This window comes from Notolepis coatsorum, assembly GCF_963971535.1.
Source record: "Notolepis coatsorum genome assembly, contig: SUPER_7_unloc_3, whole genome shotgun sequence".
Lineage (NCBI taxonomy): Eukaryota > Metazoa > Chordata > Actinopteri > Aulopiformes > Paralepididae > Notolepis > Notolepis coatsorum.
The window spans coordinates 203,126-230,133 of record NW_028174878.1 but is presented as its reverse complement, the minus strand read 5'-3'; the positions used below and the strand labels follow the sequence as shown (position 1 = coordinate 230,133).

Genomic DNA, 27,008 nt, shown 5'->3' with positions numbered 1-27,008 from the left:
CTATACCGTCTCTCTGGCTGCCCGCTTGCTGCGATAGTGAAGGAGACATTCTCGCCCTTTATCGTCTTTAGATCTCTTCTTATTGTCCGAATCGTCATCTGGTTTTCGCTCCCCCGCAGCCCCAGCTGGGCCGCAGCGGACGCGAGGAGAAGGGTCTTCTCTGACCCGTCGTCAAGGACGGCGTAAGTGTCCATGACCTTGTCTTGGTAACTCAGTGTTACGCGGACCACCTTTAAGAGCACCCGGGCGCCCCCGCTGCTGGCGGGGTCAATGTACATAACACTTGCCTTTGTGCTGCTTGAGGGTGCAGGCTTTCTTCTGTTACTGTCGTGTAGGACATCTAGGTGGGCTCCGTCACACCGACTACACCTCTTCTTTAAGCGGCAGTCGGCTGCCATGTGACTGCGCGCACATCGGTAACAGCGTCGGTTGGACTTTATCCATTGACCCACCTCGTCGGCGGTCATCTTCTTGAACGTGTCACATTGTGACAACCAGTGTTCTTTTTCGCAGTACGGGCACACCATCTTCCACTTCTCTTTCATCGAGGGGGTACTGTGGTTCTTGCTGCTCGGTACTGATTCTGATTGGTGCATGACGGTCACCAATCTTCGGCCATCGTTTGCTCTCCTAGGTCCCTCTCTGGAGCTTGGGGTGCTCCGCATGAACGTATCCAACCGTAGGCTGTTGACTTCTCTCGCCAGGAAGTCGGCTAGGTCTAGGAGGGATGGCTCGGGACCGTTAGGATCACGGTGGTCTCTTTGCCGCCTGAAGCGCTCTTGTCGGGCGGGCGGAAGCTTCTCTAAAATCCTCTCGACATTAGAGTTCGCGTACAGTTCGTGCAAACCCTTTTCTCTTTGCGCCCCCAGCATCCCTACCAGGGATTGTACCCTGATAGACAGGTCATCTAGTGAGCGATTGTCTGTGGCTGGGGGTAGGCGGTCAATATGCCTTATCTCTTGTATTACGTAGTCCCATATGCGTCCATATCTTTGGTCGAGTGCTGCTAGAGCCGCTGTGTATGGGGTAGTAGAGGTGGCAAAGGCCAGCGTTATATTGTGCGCTCTGGGCACCTTGAGGTGCTTCAGTAGGATAGCACACTTGTAAGGTTCATCAGCTACATCGGACATCATTGTCTCTAAGCACAATCGTAGCTCCGTGTACTGTGCTCTGTTCTCGTGGGTGAAGTCCGGAAACGTCGGTGTGCCAATGTATGATGCCATGGATGGCTGGCACATCGGTGAGCGTTGGAAGAGAGGCCTCCTAGGCGAGTCTCCTCTTACGCCTCTTGGTGGGCTGGTACCTGCTGGGTACCATGGCCCGCGTATCCAGGTGCTATTCCTCGGGGCTGGTCGTGCGTCAAGCTCACCCGTGAATTGAGTCGGGGGTCTGTAGCGCAGAGCCGCGGGGGTAGAGCCTGGGCTGTACTGGACCTCCTGGTCCTGTGGAGTTCTGTGCTGCTGTCGGGCTTGACTCTCCTCCTCTCCCTCTTCTTCTTGCTCTGGCAGGTCTAGATCCTGTAGTCGTCTATTTAGCCTCTCCGCGGTGTAGACCGTTTCTTCCTTGTAGCTGGTCCTCGCGTGGACCGGTCGGGGAAGGAGTTCGGAGGGGGGTATAGGCTCTCTCTGGTGGTCGGGCTCAGGGTCGCTTGATCGGGTAGGGGAGGGTGCCCTTGACCCGTGTCTTGACGAGGCCCTGGAACCCCGTGCGGAGGGAGGGGGTGTTGCCCTGTCGATCAGCTGCTCCATTATCTGCGCTTGTAATCGGTCGCGCTCGGCTTCGCGCTTGGTGAGAGCGAGGTCGCGCTCCGCTTCTCTTTGGGCACCGGCAGCGGCGCGCTGGGCTTCGGCGGCTGCGCGCTCTGCTTCTCTTTGGGCACCGGCAGCGGCGCGCTGGGCTTCGGCGGCGGCGCGCTCTGCCTCGGCCCGGTCTCTTACCATATTCTCTTCCGCCTGAAGGCGTCTAATCTCTAGATGTATACGATCTTCGTCGCTCCGTTGCTGCGCTTGAAGGCGTTCTCTTTCCATGGAAGAATGTTCGCGCTCACTAAGCGTCTGTGCTTGGAGTCGATCGCACTCTGTTGAGGCTGCTAGGCTGGCGAGGAATGCCTGTGCCAGCATCTTGTCCGCCTCGCTGGGGGAAGACGCTGGTTGAGGTGATCCGCTCCTGGCAGTACTCGTTGGAGATCTGTTCTCCTGTGGCGAGTCCTGGAGATCCATCTCCGGGGTGCTCTCCTCTTCTTGTAGCGGGTAGAGTTCCATCCCTGGAGAGCTGTCTTTATCCTGGAGCTCTCCGGGGACTACTTCTTCGGTCTTGGCGGGGGGTAAAGTCGTGTCAGGTCCCTCCTGGTCCCTACCGTGAGCTTGGTCAGTTACGTTAGAACCCACTAGGGCCTCTATTGGCGGGGTAGCCTGGGCGATAGGGTCGGACATAATTTTACTATCTACTTTTTCCGCGTTTACCGTCTGTAGAAGGCTAGGTAGTATATTGGCAACGTAATCCTCTAAGTACTGAGGTGTCTGCCGTCTACGCTGCGGGCGATCTACTTTAGGAGAACCGTTTTGTGGAGTGTTCATCATAGGCCATGTCAATATTAATACCGCTATATTAATATTACACTAGTTACCCTCCGGCTCGAAGGACCAATTGTAACTGAGGGGTACAATTCCCTGACTGTATTGATAAGTATGGTATCATTAAACCACTACCGCTTTATGTACTTTAATTACTGGCCATACAGTACACGATATATGAATATGATGAACACTTCCCACAATGAAATCGGTTCCAAACAAAGGTATAATCAAGTATTTAATGGAGCAAAAGGTACATAGGATACTTTACATTATTCTTTGAATGCACTTGTAAGGCAAAGGAATGTGCGTAGGCAAATCAACAATGAATGTCGATTCTCTGGTTACGCAGGAGGTAATTATACAACCTGAATCTTAGGGAATTATATCTATGGTACACTAGTAATATAGCGGGAGATACTGGAAAGGGTCCCCCTGGTTGTAAGCCAGCAGGGGTAGAAGATCTGTCGGTAGTAGAACGTCTGGTCAACGATGACTAAGGAGACTCCAGGTACAGGAGCCGGTGCAGTAGCCTCTTGATCCACAGACGAATACAGCTGTTCTCCATAGACTGTAGCTCCACAGTGAAGAAAGCTAGTCGGCCTCAGGCTCTCTGAGGCGCCGACTCGACTTGACTCCTCGCGGGGTAAATCCAACACGTGCAGGCGTCGGCGATTATCCGCTCCATAAATCACAGGACCAAAGCAAATATATTCCAGCCGCAAAGGGCTATGTAGTCGTCGGGTAGATTAATCCAGTGTACATGTCCATACGGTTCTCGTCTAGGTCTCCTCGGGTGAAAGCGCCATGTGGTCAGCCCAGCCTGGATAAGAACTCTAGCTAATACGAGGAAGCGTTGGAGATGCTGGTCACTGTAGAACTTTAACCGCACGATACACTATACACAAATAGACTATTAATGACTTAATAGAAATATGTCGCACTCGACGGTATAGCGCCAAACTCTGACAATTCAGTTGCTAATTCGCACGCGGTCTCAATGCTCTATTCTGGGGCCAAACAGGCCATACTTCACCGCACGTTGTATCGTGGGTGAGGCTTCAACTTATTGGGTAACATACTAAGGCTAAGAAGGGCTAAGAGGCTTCTGTATTCACCTGCGCCGTATTTATACGCACGGTGAACAAACTAGTACCAATCTCATTTCTGTCGCGTATCCCTGGGCAAGGCCGGGCATGTCCAGACACGTCTTGACGGTGACTTTGAACCTGACTCCGGAGGCCGGTCCCTGGCGCCGGTGGACCGCTGTCCAATAGGAGAATGAAATATTATGGTGTGGGCTAAAGGGATATTCCGTGTATATGTACAAGGAATATACAAGGGATATCAAACGATATACAAATACTATGCAATATATATCAATAAATAAATATATATATTCGGTTTAATCTGATCCTTTGTAACAATTATTATTATTATTATTATTATTATTATTATTATTATTATTATTATTATTATTATTATTATTATTATTATTATTATTATTATTATTATTATTATTATTATTATTATTATTATTATTATTAAGTCATCATTTAGCTGGTAGCGTGTTCCATCATGTCATGGGAGTCACTGGTGGTTTGATACACTGGACTCAGACCTCTGATGTTTTATCATGTCATCCTCGTCATTTGGATTAACCATCCAGCGGCGGTTTGGGATGAACATTCCAACTAGTCTTGTGCACCCTCCAGACAGTGCTCATCTCCATGACAACGCTATCATCTCATGCACCCTCCAGACAGTGCTCATCTCCATGACAACGCTATCATCTCATGCACCCTCCAGACAGTGCTCATCTCCATGACAACGTTATCATCGCATGCACCCTCCAGACAGTGCTCATCTCCATGACAACGCTATCATCTCATGCACCCTCCAGACAGTGCTCATCTCCATGACAACGTTATCATCGCATGCACCCTCCAGACAGTGCTCATCTCCATGACAACGTTATCATCTCATGCACCCTCCAGACAGTGGTCATCTCCATGGCAACGTTATCATCTCATGCACCCTCCAGACAGTGGTCACCGCCATGACAACACTATCATCTCATGCACCCTCCAGACAGTGCTCATCTCCATGACAACGTTATCATCGCATGCACCCTCCAGACAGTGCTCATCTCCATGACAACGTTATCATCTCATGCACCCTCCAGACAGTGGTCATCTCCATGACAACGTTATCATCTCATGCACCCTCCAGACAGTGCTCATCTCCATGACAACGCTATCATCTCATGCACCCTCCAGACAGTGGTCATCTCCATGACAACGCTATCATCTCATGCACCCTCCAGACACTGGTCATCTCCATGACAATGCTATCGAAACTCTACGGAAGCCATCGTGGACGTACTGAAGGAACATCATGCACTTGGAAAGGCCATTTCTATGCATTCCAGTTCTGTGGCTTTGACTTCACAAAGCAGCTGTAACGTACATAGGACCCACGCAGTCACATGTGTCATTTAATTATGACCATGTGTAATTTGATTTTGTTTCTACTCTGCTCCTGTATTGGATTCGTTGTAGACACACAGTGTTGCTCTGTACCTGTATTCCAATGTGGATTCGTCCATACATGGCTAATCAAATCTCTGACTCTGACTCTGATTAGACACATGGAAAAACAGTTCTATGCATTCCAGTTCTGTGGACACACATATACACACACAGACACACTTAGACACACATAGGCACACATACAGTAGACACACATAGGCACACATAGACACACATAGACACAAATAGACACACATAGATACACATAGACACACATAGATACACATAGACACACATAGACACACACACAGACCTACACAGTCACGTGTATCATTGAATTATGACCCTGTGTAATTACAGACAGGTAAGGACCATAAACATTGTAAATACAGACAGATAAGAAACCTGTTAGTTATAATACAATGTGATTTCATCGTAATATTATTCATGGCCAATTGAATGTGAAGCACGCAACATAACTGAGCAGATGGCACACTTCACATAAACGCCATATATACACACACACACACACACATGCACACACACACACACACACACACACATGCACACACACACACACACACATGCACACATGCACACACACACACACACACACACACACACACACACACACACACACACACACACACACACAAACATAAATACACGTGCATGCACGCATGCACACATTTATGTTTATGTGAAATACGGGGACATTACATACACTTGCATTCATTGTAACCTCGACCTTGAGAACACAATATCTCGTCAAACAAGATCAGGACGTCGAACATGTCCTAATTTTGTCCCCAAATAAGGTCATGTCCTGATTTCATGGTGGGTATTCTCCAAATTGGCCCAGATTGGTCAAAACTCTACGGAAGCCATCGTGGACGTACTGAAGGAACATTATGCACTTGGAAAGGCCATTTCTATGCATTCCAGTTCTGTGGCTTTGACTTCAGAAAGCAGCTGTAACGTACATAGGACCCACGCAGTCACATGTGTCATTTAATTATGACCATGTGTAATTACAGACAGGTAAGGAACATACAGTACACACTGTAAATGCAGCCATATAAGAAACCTGTTAGTTATAATGTAATATTATAGTGTTATTGGAAAATGATTCATGCTCAATTGAATGTGATAATAATAATAATAACAATAATAATAATAAACTGTATTTGTATAGCACCTTTCATACAGAAACTGCAGCTCAAAGTGCTTCACAACAGAAAACAACAGATGAGCACATAAAGTGCAGACATATAAAATCACAGTTTTTCACATTAGGATCTAACATTCCAACAGGCCACCTAGTTTATGGTTTGATTCAGTCTTAAATAGACAATGATAAAAAGAGTAAGATAAAATAGACAGGGTAAAATAGTGCAGTGCAATAAAATAGTAGAATAGAATAGATCAAATATATTTTTTTTTAATTTTAGGAAGTTGTTCGTCATCCATTTGTTTATTGCTAAGAGACAGGCGGAAATGGAGTTAATAGCTGTGTGATCATTTGGTTCAGCAGAGATGTACAATTGTGTGTCATCTGCGTAACTATGGAAACATACATTGTGTTTTCATACATACACATACATATACACATACATATACACATATATAGACACACACATATGCACATACATAGACACACATACACATCCATATACACACATCCATAGAGATATGATAACACACACACACACACAGATACACACATGCACACACACACACACATAGATGCATGCACGCATGCACACACACACACACACACACACACACACACACACACACACACACACACACACACACACACACACACACACACACACACACACACACACACACACACGCCTTAACCTTAACTTAACCCTGACTTTAAGCGTGACACAATATCTCGTCAAACTAAAATCAGTATGTCCAACATGTCCTCATTTTGTCCCCAAATAAGGTCACGTCCTGATTACTTGGAGGGTATTCTTAAAATTGGCCCAGATTGTTCTCATAAATCTGCCCACACACACACACACACACACACACACACACACACACACACACACACACACACACACACACACACACACACACACACACACACACACACACACACACACACACACACACACACACACACACACACACGTACATACATACATACATACACACACACACACACACACACACACACACACACACACACACACACACACACACACACACACACACACACACACACACACACACACAGACATACATATACACATGCATGCACACACACAATTTAATGAATAGAGCGGATGATAAGATCTACATTCTTGAGTCGTCTGAGTCGTTAGCTGGTGCAGAGCATGTTTCTTCATGTCATGGGAATCACTGGTGGTTTGATACACGGAAGGAAATTAACATTTTAACAGGACCTTGCACACCTCATGTTCAGCCCAGACAAGTCACAAGTGTGTTATTAGTCAGGTTGTGGAAGTGCTGTTTCTGTGTGTCTGTGCATCACGCACTTTGATTATATGCACTTTTACTGTAAATTGTGCCTCTATTCATTATGCACTTCACCACGTATGGGGATGTTGATATCAACCTTAGCATTTGTCCTTTTATACTGTCTCTGTTTTTTATTTTCTATTTTTTTTTTTATTCTGTACTGTTTCTACTCTGCTCCTGTATTGGATTAGTTGTAGACACAGTGTTTTCTCTGTACCTGTATTCCAATGTGGATTCGTCCATACATGGCAAATCAAATCTCTGACTCTGACTCTGATTAGACACATGGAAACACAGTTCTATGCATTCCAGTTCTGTGGACACACATAGACACACAGACACACAGACACACATAGGCACACATACACGCTGGTGCCAGGACAACAGCCTGCTCCTGAACATTGGTAAAACCAAGGAACTGATCGTGGATTATAGGAGAGGACAGCAGGAGACACACACACCACTGAGGATACACAGGGCTACCGTGGACAGGGTGAGCAGCTTTAAGTACCTGCATGGGGGTCCACATCTCAGAGGATCTGACATGGACAACACACATATACTCAGTAGTAAAAAATGCGAAGCAGTGCCTCTACCACCTGAGACAGTTAAGGAAGTTCAGAGTATCTGGGAAGATACTCCAGTCCTTCTACTCCGGAGCTGTAGAGAGCATCTTGACTGGAAACATCACTGCCTGGTATGGAAACAGCACGGCACAGGACAAGAAGGCCCTACAGAGAGTGGTGCGCTCAGCCGAGCGTACCACGGGTATTGCACTACCCCCCCTGCAGGTTCTATACAACAAGAGGTGCAAATCCAGAGCCTGCAGAATAATGAAAGACCCTCACCACACCAACAACAGCCTGTTCATGCTGCTGAGGTCAGGCAGCCTGCGAACCCCAGCTACTAGGACAGAGAGACTTCGGCTCAGCTTCTTCCCCCAGGCCATCAGAGCCTTGAACACTGAACTCTCCACACACAAGCACACATGAGCACACACACGACACACACACTGTACACGCTCACACACTAGCAGCCACTTTAACATGAGCAAACACACACTCATGCTGCACACGCTCACACTTATGGTCACTTTACAAAAGGAAAGGTCACTTTAAGAATAGTATAGTATAACTTGAGATTGTATAGTATAGCATGTACATAAAGATCCAGTGCCTCATCCGTAGCTAACAGTGTATTGCACTACCACAGGACCTAGCATGTCCTACCATGCTCTGTAAATAACTCATGTACATATACCGATATGTCCTACTCTGTTTACTTGTTTTATTGCACAATGTCGTTCTATTGGATTCTATTATATATTACTATTGAATTATGCACATCGTTGCGGGCAAGACCCCCCGCATTTCATTGTATACTTGTATGCCGTGACAAATAAAAACTTGACTTGACTTGATACAGTAGACACACATAGGCACACATAGACACACATAGACACACATAGACACACACACAGACCTACACAGTCACATGTATCATTGAATTATGACCCTGTGTAATTACAGACAGGTAAGGACCATAAACATTGTAAATACAGACAGATAAGAAACCTGTTAGTTATAATATAATGTGATTTCAACGTAATATTATTCATGGCCAATTAAATGTGAAGCATGCAACATAACTGAGCAGATGGCACACTTCACATAAACGCCATACTGTATATACACACGCATGCACACATTTATGTTTATGTGAAATACGGGGACATTACATACACTTACATTCATTGTAACCTGGACCTTGAGAACACAATATCTCGTCAAACAAGATCAGGACTTCGAACATGTCCTAATTTTGTCCCCAAATAAGGTCATGTCCTGATTTCATGGTGGGTATTCTCCAAATTGGCCCAGATTGGTCACATAAACGTGCCCGCACACACACACACACACACCCATGTGCACGCATATACACACATACACACGTGCACACACACACACACATACGCACACATACGCACACACACTTGCACATTCGCACACACACACACGCACGCACACACACACAACATTTTATTAATAGAGCGGACGGTGAAATATATTCCCACAAAACATGCGCGCACACCTGTTCATGGAGAGGTCTATGTTCTCGATGTTGGGACACTCCCAGAAGGTGTTGGGCGTCACGGCCTCGATCAGGTTGGCCTGCAGGTAGAGGTACTGCAGCTTGCCCAGGCCCCTCAGCATCCCCTCCGTCAGGTTCCTCAGCTTGTTGAAGCCCATCTGGAGCACCTGGTGAGAGGCAGACGAGACGGATTAGTGTAATCCCTGAGAGGCTGGGGGCCGCCACCAGACACCCGACACCCGATTTGCACTACTTTCCTGTTTCCTGTTTCCTGTCTAGCAGCAGCATGCTATGTTTGGCTACAAGCCAACCAAATGTTTTATTGTGATTCTGGACTCTTTTTAAATACTTTTATAAAGCATACAAAGCTATTTTCATATATAGAGAAGAGTTGCTGAAGTGTGGATGACTAACACCGAAAGAGATTTTTGATTGATTGATTGATTGATTGATTGAAAAGTTTATTAACAGATTGCAGAATGCGTACAGTACAGTACAGCTCAATACATACAATTGTTAAGGGGATGCAGACCAGAGAAAGACTTTCGTCTTGTTTACATCAGGGTCCCCCATTTTCAATTCATCATAATGATGGATGGATGGATTAACAATCCGGGCCTACTGTTCTACCACCATCCAACCTACCTGACTGTCTTCTATCTTCTATCCATTGTCAAAATCCACATATCAACTTCTACAGAGGGCAAGCATGTCCCCTCGCAAGACCAAAACGAGACAAAACATCTCTAATCATGATGAGGACTATGTCTCTATGGAAAATGTGAAAGAATTGATGGATCAACAGAAATTATTCTATGTGGAAATGCTTAACAGGCAAGAGTCAAACTTCATGTCCTTCACCAAGCTGATCATGGAATCTACAACCACTAGAATTGATGGCATTATGAAAGAGGTACATGAGGTCAGGTCCAGCCTTCAGTTCTCTCAAGCCCGAATTGACGACTTGAGAGTGATGGAGAAGAAACTTGGCTCATTTGAATCACAGCTCCAGTCGTTCCAGTCCGTGCCCACCTGTTGTACCACTGTATTGCACATCGTTGCGGGCAAGACCACCCGCATTTCATTGTATACTTGTATGCCGTGACAAATAAAACTCTTGACTTGACTTGACTTGACTTGACTTGACTTGACTCAGTGTATGACCCCTTATTGATGGTCTGACTCAGGAAAATGTGTATGAGTCCTGGTCAGATACTGAGCAGATGGTCAGAGAATTCCTAAAAAACAAACTGAAAATGTATCCAAAGTCTATCGAAATCGAAAGAGCCCACCGCACTGGGAGTGTGAAACAGAACACTGATAAAGCAAGACCAATTGTTGTGAAACTCCTGAGGTTCAAGGATAAAGACATCATACTTGCCAAGGCGAGAGCTCACCTCAAGAACACCTTCATTTATGTAAATGAGGACTTCTCTTGACTCGTTAAGGAAGAAGAGAGCTGACCTCATCCCAGCAATGAAACAGGCAAGGGATGAAGGAAAGTATGCTGTCATTAACTATGACAGACTGGTGATCAAACCATGAACTCCTCAAGGGCTGATTCCAACCGCACAACACGAGTGAAAGTCAGTGGGAACCTGACCCCTTTTAATGATCTTTTCTCTACCAATCTGGCATGTCATCTTCCTCACACAACCAACTTGACGCTCATCTCCAAATCAGTCTCTGGTTCATTACATGTAAACTCTAACTCCAACCCATATGATCAAGCAAACAAACTTTTGAATGACCCGCCCACTACGTTGCTTCAGTCAGAAAGTGAATCTCGGGACTCATCAACATCAAGCCTTTTATTCAATAATGACCCTGACACACGTTGTTTTGCTCAAATGAAACAAGTCTCTGGAATATCTGATTACTTCAGTGAGAACAAATTCAATTCCACTGTTGACCCTCAAAACATTAGGAGTGACTTTTCCCTCATTCATATCAATGTCCGCAGCCTGCCAAAAAACGATGATACTTTATGCCTTTGTTTGACTAACCTTGACTTCTCTTTTAGTGTAATAGGGCTTACTGAAACGTGGCTGTCTAAAGACAATGCTGATTTGTATGAATTCAACAACTATAAGCATATTCATAGATGCAGAGAAGGCCAAAATAGTGGGGGTGTTTCTCTATATCTCAATCCGAACATGGTGTATAAAGAAAGGCATGACATTGAAAAGTATTTAACCATTTCTGCTGAGACTGTTTACACACACACACACACACACACACACACACACACACACACACACACACACACACACACACACACACACACACACACACACACACACACACACACACACACACACACACACACACACACACACACATACATACATACATACATACATACATACATACAACATGGTGTATAAAGAAAGGCATGACATTGAAAAGTATTTAACCATTTCTGCTGAGACTGTTTGTTGAAACCCACCAGGCCATTATTGCATGCATTTATAGACCTCCCAGCTTTAGCTTGTCTGCATTCAATGCTGATCTAACAAATGTCTTGGATGTCATTTCCAAAGAAGAAGAAAAAAATGCTATTTGATGGGTGACCTAAATAAGAATGATAACTCAACTAAGGAGTTTATTGACACAATGTATTCCCACTACTTTCATCCTATGATTGCAGTACCAACCAGAGTGACAGAGACATCTGCCACTCTGATTGACAATATCTTTACTAATGTGTTGGATAAGGGCAGGAAATCAGGAAATCATTGTCCAATCTTTCTCATATTATATAGGGAACATGATACGGAGAACAATTAACTCTATCCTTAACAACAACAAAAAATGTAACCAGTTGCCTAATGAATTTAAGGTTGATGGGGGTATTATCACTGACCCGCAATTAATTGCCAATAACTTTAACAATTTTTTCTCAGAAGTTGGTCCAACACTGGCTGCAAAGATTCCATTTGGTAATCATAGTCCCCTTCAGTTTATGAATCCTCCAATCAATGACAGTTTGAATTTCTTGCCGGTTACAGAGGATGAGGTTCGGGAGATCTTGATCAACCTGGCGGACTCTTCTCCGGGTTATGATCGTATTGGAGGTAGATTACTGATATCCATTCAAGAATCCATTGTGAAGCCATTATGTGATATTTTTAATATATCACTGGAGAATGGAATCGTCCCACAGGAACTTAAAATAGCTAAGATCATCCTTATTTATAAAGATGATGACCCAGCCGTCTTCAACCATTACAGACCTATATCCATCCTACCTGCCTTGTCAAAAATACTTGAAAAGCTTGTATATAAAAGATTAATTGAACATCTTAATAAGCACAATATTATTTACACTCACCAGTACGGGTTCAGAAAGAAACATTCAACATATAAGGCAAATATACAAAGCTAAAGACAGAAAGGAAAACACTATAGGAATTTCTTTTAGACTTATCAAAGGCATATCAATCACCATATCCTCCTGCAGAAGCTCTCACATCTTGGAATAAAAAACAATACACTGCTATGGTTCACCAGTTACCTTAAATAGACATCAGTCTGTATCCTGTATAATGGGATAAATTCTCCCTTTCTTCCTTTACTTTGCGGTCTGCCCCAAGGTTCAATTCTTGGGCCTTTGCTATTTTTGTTATATATCAATGACCTCCCTAACGTCTCAGACAGGCTGTAGATTTTTTTTTGCAGATGACACAAGTGTATTCTATTCACATAAAGATCCTGATACCATCATTAGGGTCATAAATGAAGAACTTAACAAACTATCAATTTGGTTTAAATGCAACAAATTATCACTAAACATTAAAAAAACGAATTTCAAATCTGTGATTTTTAACTCTTAAGTAGTGATCAATGACATCCCCATAGCTAGGGTGTGTTCTACATGATTCCTTGGTGTTCTGCTTGATGAATCCCTATCATGGAAACCTCATATCACAGCCATAACTACAAAAATGGCGTGTATTGGTATTCTTGGAAAAACATGTCACTTGCTGAGCACTGAGGTTGCCACAATGTTATATTACTCTATGGTTTACCCATATATCAATTACTGTAATTTAGTTTGGGGTAGTACTCATCAGACCAAACTTGAGCCCATATACCGTCTGCAGAAACGAGTTCTAAAAAATATCAGCTGTGTTCAACAAAGTCATTCTTCTCAGCCTCTATTCCATAAGTTAGGTATCCTCAGTGTTTATCAAGTGAATCATCTTCAGACTGGTTTATTTGTGCATAGTTCTTTAAACAGAGCCCTTCCCCCTTTTTTTCATGACGTGTTTGCCCACAATCACCAAATTCATAATTACCCCACACGTAGTTCCTGTTTGCTTAGACCACCCCTTTCCCGCACTTCCCAATCTCAGTTTTGTTTACTCTACCGAGGGTCAAAGTGGTGGAACTCTTTGCCTCCACATATTCTGGAATTTTCTTTTCTGAAGTTCAAAAGAGCACAGAAATCTCATCTCCTAGATCACCAATATTTCCCTATGGGCTCCCTTTACAAACTGTGGTCTGATGGCTTGTTGTATTTTGTTATTGTATTTTCGTTTTATTATATATTCTTCCTGTCATTAGTTGTTTTCTCTATACCCGAAATCGTATTGGCATGGGTGCCTGCTTCAGTGTCTATGTAGACCTGCTTGTGTGTGTTTGTTGGGGGGGGGGGTATATTTGATCTTGATATAATATCAGTGTAATTTTGCTTCCTGGTGAATGCCTCATGCAAGCCCCTAGATAGAGGGTTTTTAGGCAATTCTCCTACACATCCCTTGTGGATTGTATTGTATTATATGTAATTGTTTTTATATGTGTAAATAAACAAACAAACAAACAAAGTCATACCTCATTCATACCTCTTTGCACCTTACCCTAAATTGTACCCCATCCCATTTCTACTGTAACTCAGTTACTTTTTTCCTACTCTGTATTGTATAGTGTATATGTATATTGATGAACACTTTTAGTGTACACTTTGTTTACATACTTTTGACTTTCTATTTTATACTTTATCAATTTTTATTTTTATCTAGCACACTCAGGAGCAAAACGGAAAAAAGCATTTCATATAAAAGTATTCTGTATTTTTGTATGACAACTAATAAAGAAACTTGAAACTTGAACACCAGACACCCGACACCAGACACATGTATAAAAAAAATTAAAAAAAACTAAACCCTAATTTTTTCCATGGCTGTAGTTTGACCAACTTTACAACTGGATGCTGTGATGTGAATGCCGTCCATGTTAGTTTTTTTTCCTCAGCATTGTCCATCGCAGAACACATTCCATTGTGGGCAGAGTGTATGCTTGGTTTCATTCCAGCCGTGCCTAAACACCAGCTGATGATTTCACTAATTGGCTCACCTCTTCAACTAACTCACCTGGTGCAATGTGAAGTTAAAATGAAACCTTGGTCCCCGATGGAATGAGTTTGAGACCCCTTGTCTATCCCTTGCAATACAACAACGTTTTTAGTTTAACTTTTTAGTACTTACCGGTAAGTACATTTAAAAGTAGAAACTTTTTTACTTTTACTCAAGTGTGTTTTTATCCAGATACTCTGACTTTTACTTGAGTACGATTTTGAAACGGTACCCATACTTTCACTTTTTCATAATTTCTGGGTACTTTTTACACCCCTGACTGTACGTTACAGAACAAGCCACTGAAATACAGCTGCTGCTGGCAGCCTAGTATCTATTCTTTTCCATGTATTTATAAAAAAAATTATTAGTTTCTTTGTACTGTTATTATGTACATTATGCCCATTATTATATTGACTGAAATAGGAAAAAGATTATTATATTCAGAATGACGTCTGTGTATTTTCATCATTTTCACACATTCTAGTCTCATGGCATTCTAATGTCAAACATTTAGCATATAATAATAATAATACAACTTTATCTGTATAGCACCTTTCATACAGAAACTGCAGCTCAAAGTGCTTCACAACAGAAAAAAGACAGGCATAAAATGAGCACAAAGTGCAGACATATAAAATCACAGTTTTTCACATTAGGATCTAACATCCCAACAGGCCACCGTGTTTATGGTTTGATTCAGTTTTAAAAATAGACAATAATAAAAAGAGTAAGATAGAATTGACTAGATATAAGGAAAGTTAATTAATGTAGGACAATGTAAGAACAAAATGGGCTTTGAGAGAGAACATAATGTGCTTCAAGCTGACAGCACAGTGGGGCTTCGTGGTTAATGCTTCTGTCTCACAGCTAGAAGGTCCGTTGTTTGAGTTTGAATCAGCGGTTAATGCTGCTGCCTAACAGTCCCTTGTTTGAGTTTGAATCAGCGGTTAATGCTGCTGCCTCACAGTCCCTTGTTTGAGTTTGAATCAGTGGTTAATGCTGCTGCCTCACAGCTAGAAGGTCCGTTGTTTGAGTTTGAATCAGTGGTTAATGCTGTTGCCTCACAGCTAGAAGGTCCGTTGTTTGAGTTTGAATCAGCGGTTAATGCTGCTGCCTAACAGTCCCTTGTTTGAGTTTGAATCAGTGGTTAATGCTGCTGCCTCACAGCTAGAAGGTCCGTTGTTTGAGTTTGAATCAGTGGTTAATGCTGTTGCCTCACAGCTAGAAGGTCCGTTGTTTGAGTTTGAATCAGCGGTTAATGCTGCTGCCTAACAGTCCCTTGTTTGAGTTTGAATCAGCGGTTAGCTATGTTGCCTCACAGCTAGAAGGTCCGTTGTTTGAGTTTGAATCAGCGGTTAATGCTGCTGCCTCACAGCTAGAAGGTCCGTTGTTTGAGTTTGAATCAGCGGTTAGCTCTGCTGCCTCACAGCTAGAAGGTCCGTTGTTTGAGTTTGACCTCCTGCTCCTCAACAGTTAGAAGATAATGCAGATGATAGTGATTCCTGGCATACACCGTAGTACCGTATGCAAATAAACATACTTGGCAAACGAATAGATTCGAATTGTAGTTCTGATTCTGTTGCGAAGACGAGGTATCAATATTATGAACACGACATCTTTATTCGGTGTAACCGCAGGTGATCACGACGCAGGCTAACGAGGCGTGACTCTGACTCTGCTGCTGCTGCTGCAGGAGTGATACCAGCTGCTGCTGCAGGAGTGATACCAGCTGCTGCTGCAGGAGTGATACGAGCTGCTGAGTGATACCAGCTGCTGCTGCAGGAGTGATACGAGCTGCTGAGTGATACCAGCTGCTGCTGCAGGAGTGATACCAGCTGCTGCTGCAGGAGTGATACCAGCTGCTGCTGCAGGAGTGATACCAGCTGGTGCTGCTGCAGGAGTGATACCAGCTGCTGCTGCAGGAGTGATACCAGCTGCTGCTGCAGGAGTGATACCAGCTGCTGCTGCAGGAGTGATACCAGCTGCTGCTGCAGGAGTGATACCAGCTGCTGGTGCTGCAGGAGTGATACCAGCTGCTGCTGCAGGAGTGATACCAGCTGCTGGTGCTGCAGGAGTGATACCAGCTGCTGCTGCTGCAGGAGTGATACCAGCTGCTGCTGCAGGAGTGATACCAGCTGCTGCTGCAGGAGTGATACCAGCTGCTGCTGCAGGAGTGATACCAGCTGATGCTGCAGGAGTGATACCAGCTGCTGCTGCAGGAGTGATACCAGCTGCTGCTGCAGGAGTGATACCAGCTGCTGAGTGATACCAGCTGCTGCTGCAGGAGTGATACCAGCTGCTGCTGCAGGAGTGATACCAGCTGGTGCTCCTGGTCTCTCATGCTGATCTCACTCTGCTGCTGTAGCTCCACTGTGCTGCATCCAGTCACATGCTCCTGGCACAGAGCCACGCACACACACACACACACACACACACACACACACACACACACACACACACACACACACACACACACACACACACACACACACACACACACACACACACACACACACACACACACACACACACACACACACACACACACACACACACACACACACACACACTGCAGTCTACTGTCTAGAAGTGTGTGTGTGTGTGTGTGTGTGTGTGTGTGTGTGTGTGTGTCTGTCTCTCTGTGTGTGTGTGTGTGTGTGTTTGTGTGTGTGTGTCTGTCTGTGTGTGTGTGTGTGTCTGTGTGTCTGTGTGAGTGTATACGTGTGTGTATGTGTGTGTGTGTGTGTGTGTATGTGTGTGTGTCTGTGTGTGTATGTGTGTGTGTCTGTGTGTGTCTGTGTGTGTGCGCACATACACAATGCACTCTACGATCTATAAGGCTGTGTGTGTGTGTGTGTTTACTCTTATGTATTGTATAGCAGCACACTTGGAAGTCTGCAACACGCATTCCTCTCCACGTTCTACTTGCACGACGGAGTACGTGACGAATGAGCCACGATTCGATTAGAACGCTGCCTTCTGGGACTAACAGCGGCCCTCGTCACATACCGTCAGAGTCCTCGGGCTCGTACAGTAGGAGCCTAATTATCCCGATATTCTGCAGCCTCAGACGTGTTCATAAACTTGTGATTAATGGCTCGAGGATCGCAGGCCTACGGAGGAGAGCGGACAAACAGCAGCTGGCGAGATCGTGTTCAGTCTCCGCTGAGTTGAGTTGTAATGGATACTCGAGACGATGCTTCATCTATCTTTAATTCTAGTCTACGTCCTTAAAGGTGTCCGGCGTGAGTTTTCTTGTCGAACAGCTTGCTCTTTGTTATTATTCATGTTTCCACTCAAATAGACAGTGGGCTCTGTTGTTGTTCCAGTCGACACGCTGAATACATTTCCTGCCTCACGCAGTATAACCTCATGCAAAGTCCATGTTTAAATCAAATATAATTTATTTGTAAAGCCACAAAATCACAAGTTAATGTCTCCATGGGCCGGACAAGTCTTCACAAGAAACATCACAATAAATCAAGAACAAAAAAGCCACCATGAAATCCTAAATAAATTTAAAATAAATAAATGGACTCCTACGCAGAGCCGCCTCTACTCCTGTACATCACAGCATCTGCGACCAAATTCGTTTGAAAGAAAGCACGGCTATAACTTTGAATTGGGTGTAAACAGAGTATCAAGTTCAAGTTTCAAGTTTGGTTATTATTAACAAAATACAGAATACTTTATAATGAAATGCTTGTTTCTGAATGAGCCCCTCAGAGTGTGCTACATACAGTAAGAAGAATGTAAGTAAAAAAAAAAAATAAGAAGTAAGTATACATTAAATGCACCAACAGTTGGTACATCAAAAACATGTAAAACTATAAAAAATTAACAAAATTAAGCACAATTTCGACGGAGCCCACATACAGGCGGCCGGACAGTATCACTAATAACCAAATAATTAGGCACATTTATGAGTTATGCAGTGAGGTGGTTATCTAGTTCAAGTTTCAAGTTTCTTTATTAGTTGTCATACAAAAACACAGAATACTTTTATATGAAATGCTTTTTCCTGTTCTGCTCCTGAGAGTGTGCTAGATACAAATAAAATAGATAAGTAAAAATTAGAAGTCAAAAGTACGTAACAAGTGTAAACAAAAGTGTTCAAAACAAAACACTGTCTAAAGTATTCTCTGCGCAAGGAAACCACACCTGTCCACGGACACAGTGAATAAACAGAACCCACACCTGTCCAGAGTGTGGTTTCTGTGCACACAGACCCACTCCAGTTCGCATACAAGCAGCAGAGAGGTGTGGATGATGCAATGATAACCCTGCTGCATCACACCTATACACACAGCTGGAGAAGTCCAAGTCCTTTGTCAGGATGGTATTCGTGGACTTCTCATGTGCGTTTAACACCGTGCAACCTCATCTGATGGGACAGAAACTCCTCCGGATGAATGTCAACCCCCACCTCATACTGCTCATTCTCTCCTTCCTCACGAATAGACACCAGACCGTTAGATTCAACGGCAACTACAGCTCCAACAGAACTGTATCCACCGGGGCACCACAAGGATCTGTCATCTTACCAGTCCTGTTCACTCTGTACACCGACAACTGTAGCAGCTCAGACCCTGAGATGCTTTTCATCAAGTACTCTGACCAACTCCGATGACCGCATCATTGGAGAAATGGACAGGTTTGCACAGTGGTGTGAGAACAACTTCCTGGACCTAAACCCCAGCAAAACGAAGGAACTGCTGATGGACTTCAGGCGTGACCCCACAACTCCCCCGGCTCTGGAGATAAATGGCCAGACAATAGAGCTTGTTGAGGAGTACAAATACCTTGGCACCACCATCGACCACAAGCTCACCTTCAAGACCAACGCAGATAATATCCAACAGTGTGTGTCTGTGTATATCAGTGTCTCAGGGCAGGTCGCAGCTGAATGCTGGAGCGCACCGTTCTTAACATCTGAGCAACACCCGTGGTAACTGCCGCCGTTAACGTAGTAATGTGCAATATGTTCTTGTGTGTGTGTGTGTGTGTGTGTGTGTGTGTGTGTGTGTGTGTGTGTATATCGGTGTCTCAGGTTTGGGATCAATTCACTTTTAATTCAATCAATTCAAAATTAAAACAGAAATAGCTTTTTACCTGCTGATGTGTGTACTTGTGTTTATGTGTGTCTAATGTGTTTATGTGTATCTAATGTGTTTATGTGTGTCTAATGTGTTTATGTGTGTCTAATGTGTTTATGTGTATCTAATGTGTTTATGTGTGTCTAATGTGTTTATGTGTGCCTAAGTGTGCTTGTGTTTATGTGTGTATTGTGTTTATGTGTGTATTGTGTTTATGTGTGTACTTGTGTCTACGTGTGTCTAAATGGTTATGTGTGTACGCGTGTTTACGTGTGTCTAAGTGTTTATGTGTGTACTTGTGTATATGTGTGTACTTGCGTTTACGTGTGTCTAAATGTTTATGTGTGTACTTGTGTTCACGTGTGTCTACAAGTGTATGTGTGTACTTGTGTTTACGTGTGTCTAAATGGTTATGTGTGTAAGTGTGTTTACGTGTGTCTAAGTGTTTATGTGTGTACTTGTGTATATGCGTGTACTTGTGTTTACATGTGTCTAAATGTTAGTGTGTACGTGTGTTTATGTGTGTCTAAGTGTTTATGTGTGTACTTGTGTCTACGCGTGTACTTGTGTTTACGTGTCTAAATGTTTATCTACTTTTTCTCCTCCTTTTTCTGTGATTTTTCTCCCATCCCAATGTACTTCTCGTGCCAATTATCCCTCCCTTGTCCTGATCGTTGCTCGCATGTGCCCCCCACTGGCCGGTCGTAGGGAGGATAGAAGCCCATCACGTGTCCCCTCCGATACACGTGGAGGCAGCCAGTCACATCTTTTCACCTGCCAGCGCGGCCTCTCATTGGCGAGGTGTAACGCGTGGGAGGCTCACACTGCCCCCGCCGTTTTTCCTGTCTTTGCTGTGCAGGCGCCCTGACCGACCTGTAGGAGTCGCTGTTTACAACGATCATCAGACTACCACCCATCGACTCCCCTCTCGCTGGCTCTGCCAATTGAGTCAGTATGACGCCGTCAACGTCGACAGCCAGATTCGATACCGGTGTCTCTCGCTGCGCAACCCAGCCGCCCTGTGTGTCTAAGTGTTCACGTGTGTCTAAGTGTGTATGTGTGTATGTGTGTTTCTGTGTGTGTGCTCCTGGCTGACCTGCAGGTTGAACTGTGCTGAGAAGGCCCCGTCCTCCACGTAGCTGATGTCGTTTTTGGTGAGGTTCAGGTAGGTCAGGTTCCCGAAGCGACTCAGAGAGGAGTAGTGCACCGACCGGATCTTGTTCTCATTCAGGCGCAGGTCCACTATGGTGCTGTTGGAAAAGCATTAGAGTAGCTGTGGTTACTTATAAAACCCTATGTTGCTGTTGGAAAAGCATTAGAGTAACTGTAGTTACTTATAAAACACTATGTTGCTGTTGGAAAAGCATTAAAGTAGCTGTAGTTACTTATAAAACACTATGTTGCTGTTGGAAAAGCATTAGAGTAGCTGTGGTTACTTATAAAACACTATGTTGCTGAAAAGCATTAGAGTAGCTGTGGTTACTTATAAAACACTATGTTGCTGAAAAGCATTAGAGTAGCTGTAGTTACTTATAAAACACGATGGTGCTGTTGGAAAAGCATTAGAGTAGCTGTGGTTACTTATAAAACACTATGTTGCTGAAAAGCATTAGAGTAGCTGTGGTTACTTATAAAACACTATTTTGCTGAAAAGCATTAGAGTAGCCACGCTGACCTGGATGACAGTGGAACAGAGGATGGCATGTAGCCTGGTAACTTTTTTGTTTAATATCTGTAATACTGGGAAACCGGAGGGTTTGCACTCACAACTGTACCCAACTAATATGAGACATGGATATAGCACAAGGCAAGCATTAGATTCATGCTTTACTTTACCTCTACCAAAAACAAGTGCTCTGAAAAAGACGGTAATGTATAGAGCAGTTGCTTATTGGAATAAAATACCCAGAAATATAACTATAATAAGGAACAAATTTATGTTTAAAAAAAAGTTAAAAATTGCACTCATGAATAATGAGTTATATTTTGGCCATTGACTTTTGAAATTAGTATGGAAATATAAAGGTGATCGGTGACTTGAGAAAAGTTATGCTATAATATGAGTTCAAATCATATATATGATTTTGATCTGTTTTGTTCTTATGGACTGAATATGTAAATTGTATTTTATGGTTGAGAATTGTGATATCTAACTTATGAATATTGAGTGAGCTTTTATTCACTGTTTTGTTCGTTGTGATGTTTTCTTGTGAGTACTTCAATGTTTGTGGTTTTATATTTTTATTTAACTTTTTTTGTCTGTTTGTATTTTTAACATTTGGACCCCAGGAAGAGTAGTCTCACTTTGGTGTAGACTAATGGGGATCCACAATAAAACAATAAAACAATAGCTGTGGTTACTTATAAAACACGATATTGCTGTTGGAAAAGCATTAGAGTAGCTGTGGTTATTATATAAAACACTATGATGCTGTTGGAAAAGCATTCGAGTAGCTGTGGTTACTTATAAAAGACAGTTTTGTAACATTGTGGTACCACTTTCGTATGTAAATTATACCATGGTATAAATGCAGGCACTTTAACTACCTATTTCACCTAAAACAACTTTCAGTTTCATCTAGATCATCATATTCCATCTAGAGATCATCATATTCATAATATTCCCTCAGACACACACCTGTCTTTGTTGTTGCTAGAATATTAAAGGACATCAGGAGACAAGCTTTTATGTTTAAAGCAACAACATCTGACTGAAAAGATTTACCAGCTCGTTCAGATCAATCACTTCTTTCCATATCTTTAAGATACCATTGCTTGTTTATTTAAAATAAACGTGTTCTTGTTTTTGTTTTCTATTGGTTTACACATGTAACCGGGTGTGATTTGGGGAGAACGAGAGCTCTTGTTCTATGTGCATGTCTTTATATGTTTATTGTTTTGTGTCACTTCATTGTTTATCATTTGTTATAGCTTGTATTTTGTTTTGTCTGGAAGTCGTTATGTTTTGTGTTTGAGGACCCGCGTCGAAAACTATTCTCTATCTATTCATCTATTTTATGTGTTTTGGGGACACCCACACACATGCAACCAGGGGCAGTTTAACTGACATTAAACTGTGCAAATTCAAGAGCTCAATGGGGGAAAACACCGTTCAGTACTCAGCCAGTGTCTATAAAAAGTATTGACTCAGATAGAAATGTTAAACAGGCTATGAAGAAAGAAATGGCTTAGTCACTCGGGATAAAGAAAGATATATGCAGGTGCGCTGTAGACTTTGGGTTTGTTTGTTTTATTGCATTTCTTATCCATAGTTATATATTTATAATGCTTGAACATTTTATTTGTGCATCTCTTATTTGTGCATTCTCGTCATCTTTGGGGACCACAATGGAAATAAACCGTAAGGTTTTATTGTGTTTCAATCCTTGACGGTTTTAAATTATAATTATGTGATGGATGTACATGTTGTGTATCGGGTATTGTATGTGATTTTAGTCAGATTGTCCAATAAATTCAATCAATCAATCAATCAATCAATCAATCAATCAATCATCCTAGATTTATTTTTTTATTATTAAATCGTCCAATAGGCCCCTTTTCACAGTGACCATTTTGACATTGCAGGGTAAACACAGGCGTAGCTCACAGCATTAATAAACAGGAATTATTGGACAAGTATAAGTTAGAGGAGCCTGAAAATAACGTGAACTAGTATTTCTGTAATTATTTATTTACATTTTGCTGTAGTGGATAGGTATATTATAATTTTTTATATTGATAGATAACTTATTACATATGATATTGTAAGGAAGGGGCAGGACCAGATAAGCTTAGCTTCTTTCTGTCCCTTCTCGAACAAAACCATTTGTCTTGAGCTGTGTTGACAATTGCTTCCATGTCTAGGAAGATATATTTTATTTAATTTGTATTTGTATTTTATTCAGTTTTTTTTATAAAAAAAATTACATAATTTTTTTTTGTTATTTCAAGTTTGTGTGTTTATGGTTGTTCGAGATAAATAAAGATCAAATCCAATCAAATGGTCCTGTTCCATTTAAGCCGCATCGCGCGCGGCGTCTCACTGGAATGCGTTGTGACACGCCTAAACAGGACGTCGGGAGCATAATTATAATGTTATTAATTACACGTGTGTTTACCGTGCGATGACACGTCAGAATGGCCACAGCGGGAAGCGGCTGTTATATTAACGACGGTTGCGTTCCATCAGGGCACACAGGGTACAGGGCCCTGCGTCGTGCGCACTGTCTCTCTGGAACGACGGCTGTGAAACAAACACGCCTAAACGGAAGGGGACCGTGATTAACGTTATTAATTACACTTGTGTTTAGGGAGAGAGTCCCTATATCTACACATTACAACCGACGCAGTTTCACGAGTACAGTGCCATTAGTCCCCAACTCCAGGACGGCCAAACAACGACTACCAAATGAAACTTGTTCCGACGTTGACCGGGCGTTCTCAAAGTGTGGCCCTCGGGAGCGGTTCTGGTGGCCCGCGAGGGGTTAAGGTGTAAATGCATGCATTATATTTGGTCCAATAGAGTTTTTAACCAAACCTACGGGGGCGGTTCTGGATCTGGATTTTTTTATAATTTTTTTTTATTATCTTTTTTCCGCTCCTTTTTTCCGATTTTTCTCCCATCCCACTGTTAGTCGTTATGCCAATTCACAACCCCCCTCCTGGTTGTTGCGCACTCCCCCCTACTGTTGGTCCGGGAGGCCGGAGACTGTCACATGCTTTCCTCCGACGCATGTGCAGCCAGCCGGCAGCCAGCCTGGCCGCGCAGATTCTCACCGGGAGAGTGTAACGTGTGGAAGGTCGCACTACCTCTCTCCAGATCCTACCTTCGCTGAGCAGGCGCCCCGACCGAACTGTAGGGGTCGCTGTCCACAACGCCCAGGACCCACCCACGGCTCCCCTCCCCCTAACTCAGCCAAACGAGTTAGTATAGCGATCAGCCCGAGCCAAGGCAATGCTGACTCTCCGGGAGTCGAGACCGCAGCCTCTTGCATTGGTGACGAGCACAATCTCCGCTAGGCCCGCGAGGGGTTAAAGTGTAAATGCATGCATTATATTTGGTCCAATACAGTTTTTAACCAAACCTACAACGTTGCTTTTAAAAAGGGGCACTTCACCCAAAAAACGATGCTGATTTATTTTGCACATAATCTCACGCAGCTTGACCTGGAGAACGTGGAGAACATGGAGAACGTGGAGAATGAGGAGAACATGGAGAACGTGGAGAACATGGAGAACGTGGAGAATGAGGAGAACGTGGAGAACATGGAGAACGTGGAGACTGAGGAGAACATGGAGAACGTGGAGAACATGGAGAACGTGGAGAATGAGGAGAACGTGGAGAACATGGAGAACATGGAGAACGAGGAGAACATGGAGAATGAGGAGAACATGGAGAACATGGAGAACGTGGAGAATGAGGAGAACATGGAGAACATGGAGAACGTGGAGAATGAGGAGAACGTGGAGAACAACGTGGAGAACATGGAGAACGTGGAGAATGAGGAGAACATGGAGAACGTGGAGAATGAGGAGAACATGGAGAACGTGGAGAACATGGAGAACGTGGAGAATGAGGAGAACATGGAGAACGTGGAGAATGAGGAGAACGTGGAGAACGTGGAGAACGTGGATAACGTGGAGAACGTGGAGAACGAGGAGAACGAGGAGAACATGGAGAACATGGAGAACGTGGAGAACGAGGAGAACATGGAGAACGAGGAGAACGAGGAGAACATGGAGAACGTGGAGAACGTGGAGAACGTGGAGAACGAGGAGAACATGGAGAACGTGGAGAACGAGGAGAATGAGGAGAACGTGGAGAAGGAGGAGAACGAGGAGAACGTGGAGAACGTGGAGAACGAGGAGAACGAGGAAAACATGGAGAACGTGGAGAACATGGAGAACGAGGAGAACGTGGAGAACGTGGAGAACATGGAGAACGTGGAGAACATGGAGAAAGTGGAGAATGTGGAGAACGTGGAGAACGTGGAGAACATGGAGAACGAGGAGAACGTGGAGAACGTGGAGAACATGGAGAACGAGGAGAACATGGAGAACGTGGAGAACGAGGAGAACATGGAGAACATGGAGAACGTGGAGAACGTGGAGAACGATGAGAACGTGGAGAACGAGGAGAACGTGGAGAACGTGGAGAACGTGGAGAACGTGGAGAACATGGAGAACGTGGAGAACATGGAGAACATGGAGAACGAGGAGAACGATGAGAACGTGGAGAACGATGAGAACGAGGAGAACGAGGAGAACGAGGAGAACGTGGAGAACATGGAGAAAGTGGAGAATGTGGAGAATGTGGAGAACGTGGAGAACGTGGAGAACATGGAGAACGAGGAGAACGTGGAGAACGTGGAGAACATGGAGAACGAGGAGAACATGGAGAACATGGAGAACATGGAGAACGTGGTGAACATGGAGAACATGGAGAACGTGGAGAACATGGAGAACGAGGAGAACGAGGAGAACGTGGAGAACATGGAGAACGAGGAGAACGTGGAGAACGTGGAGAAAGTGGAGAACGTGGAGAACATGGAGAACGAGGAGAACATGGAGAACATGGAGAACGTGGAGAACATGGAGAACGTGGAGAACATGGAGAACATGGAGAACATGGAGAACATGGAGAACATGGAGAACGAGGAGAACATGGAGAACGTAGAGAACGTGGAGAACATGGAGAACGTGGATAACGTGGAGAACGTGGAGAACATGGAGAACGAGGAGAACTTGGAGAACGAGGAGAACGTGGAGAACGTGGATAACATGGAGAACGTGGAGAACGAGGAGAATGTGGAGAACATGGAGAACGTGGAGAACGTGGATAACATGGAGAACGAGGAG

General features: G+C 43.7%; 1 protein-coding gene across 1 annotated transcript in view; it reads right to left on the bottom strand.

Annotated features, from left to right (window-relative positions):
- Nucleotides 1-27,008, bottom strand: part of LOC311232741 (protein ELFN1-like) — a gene marked incomplete at its 3' end in the record, with an annotated part of 42,818 nt that overhangs the window by 7,780 nt on the left and 8,030 nt on the right. Inside the window, 2 exon segments of the mRNA XM_084338321.1 lie at nucleotides 9,695-9,861; nucleotides 21,247-21,400. Of these exon segments, the coding sequence (XP_084194447.1) occupies nucleotides 9,695-9,861; nucleotides 21,247-21,400 (321 nt within the window).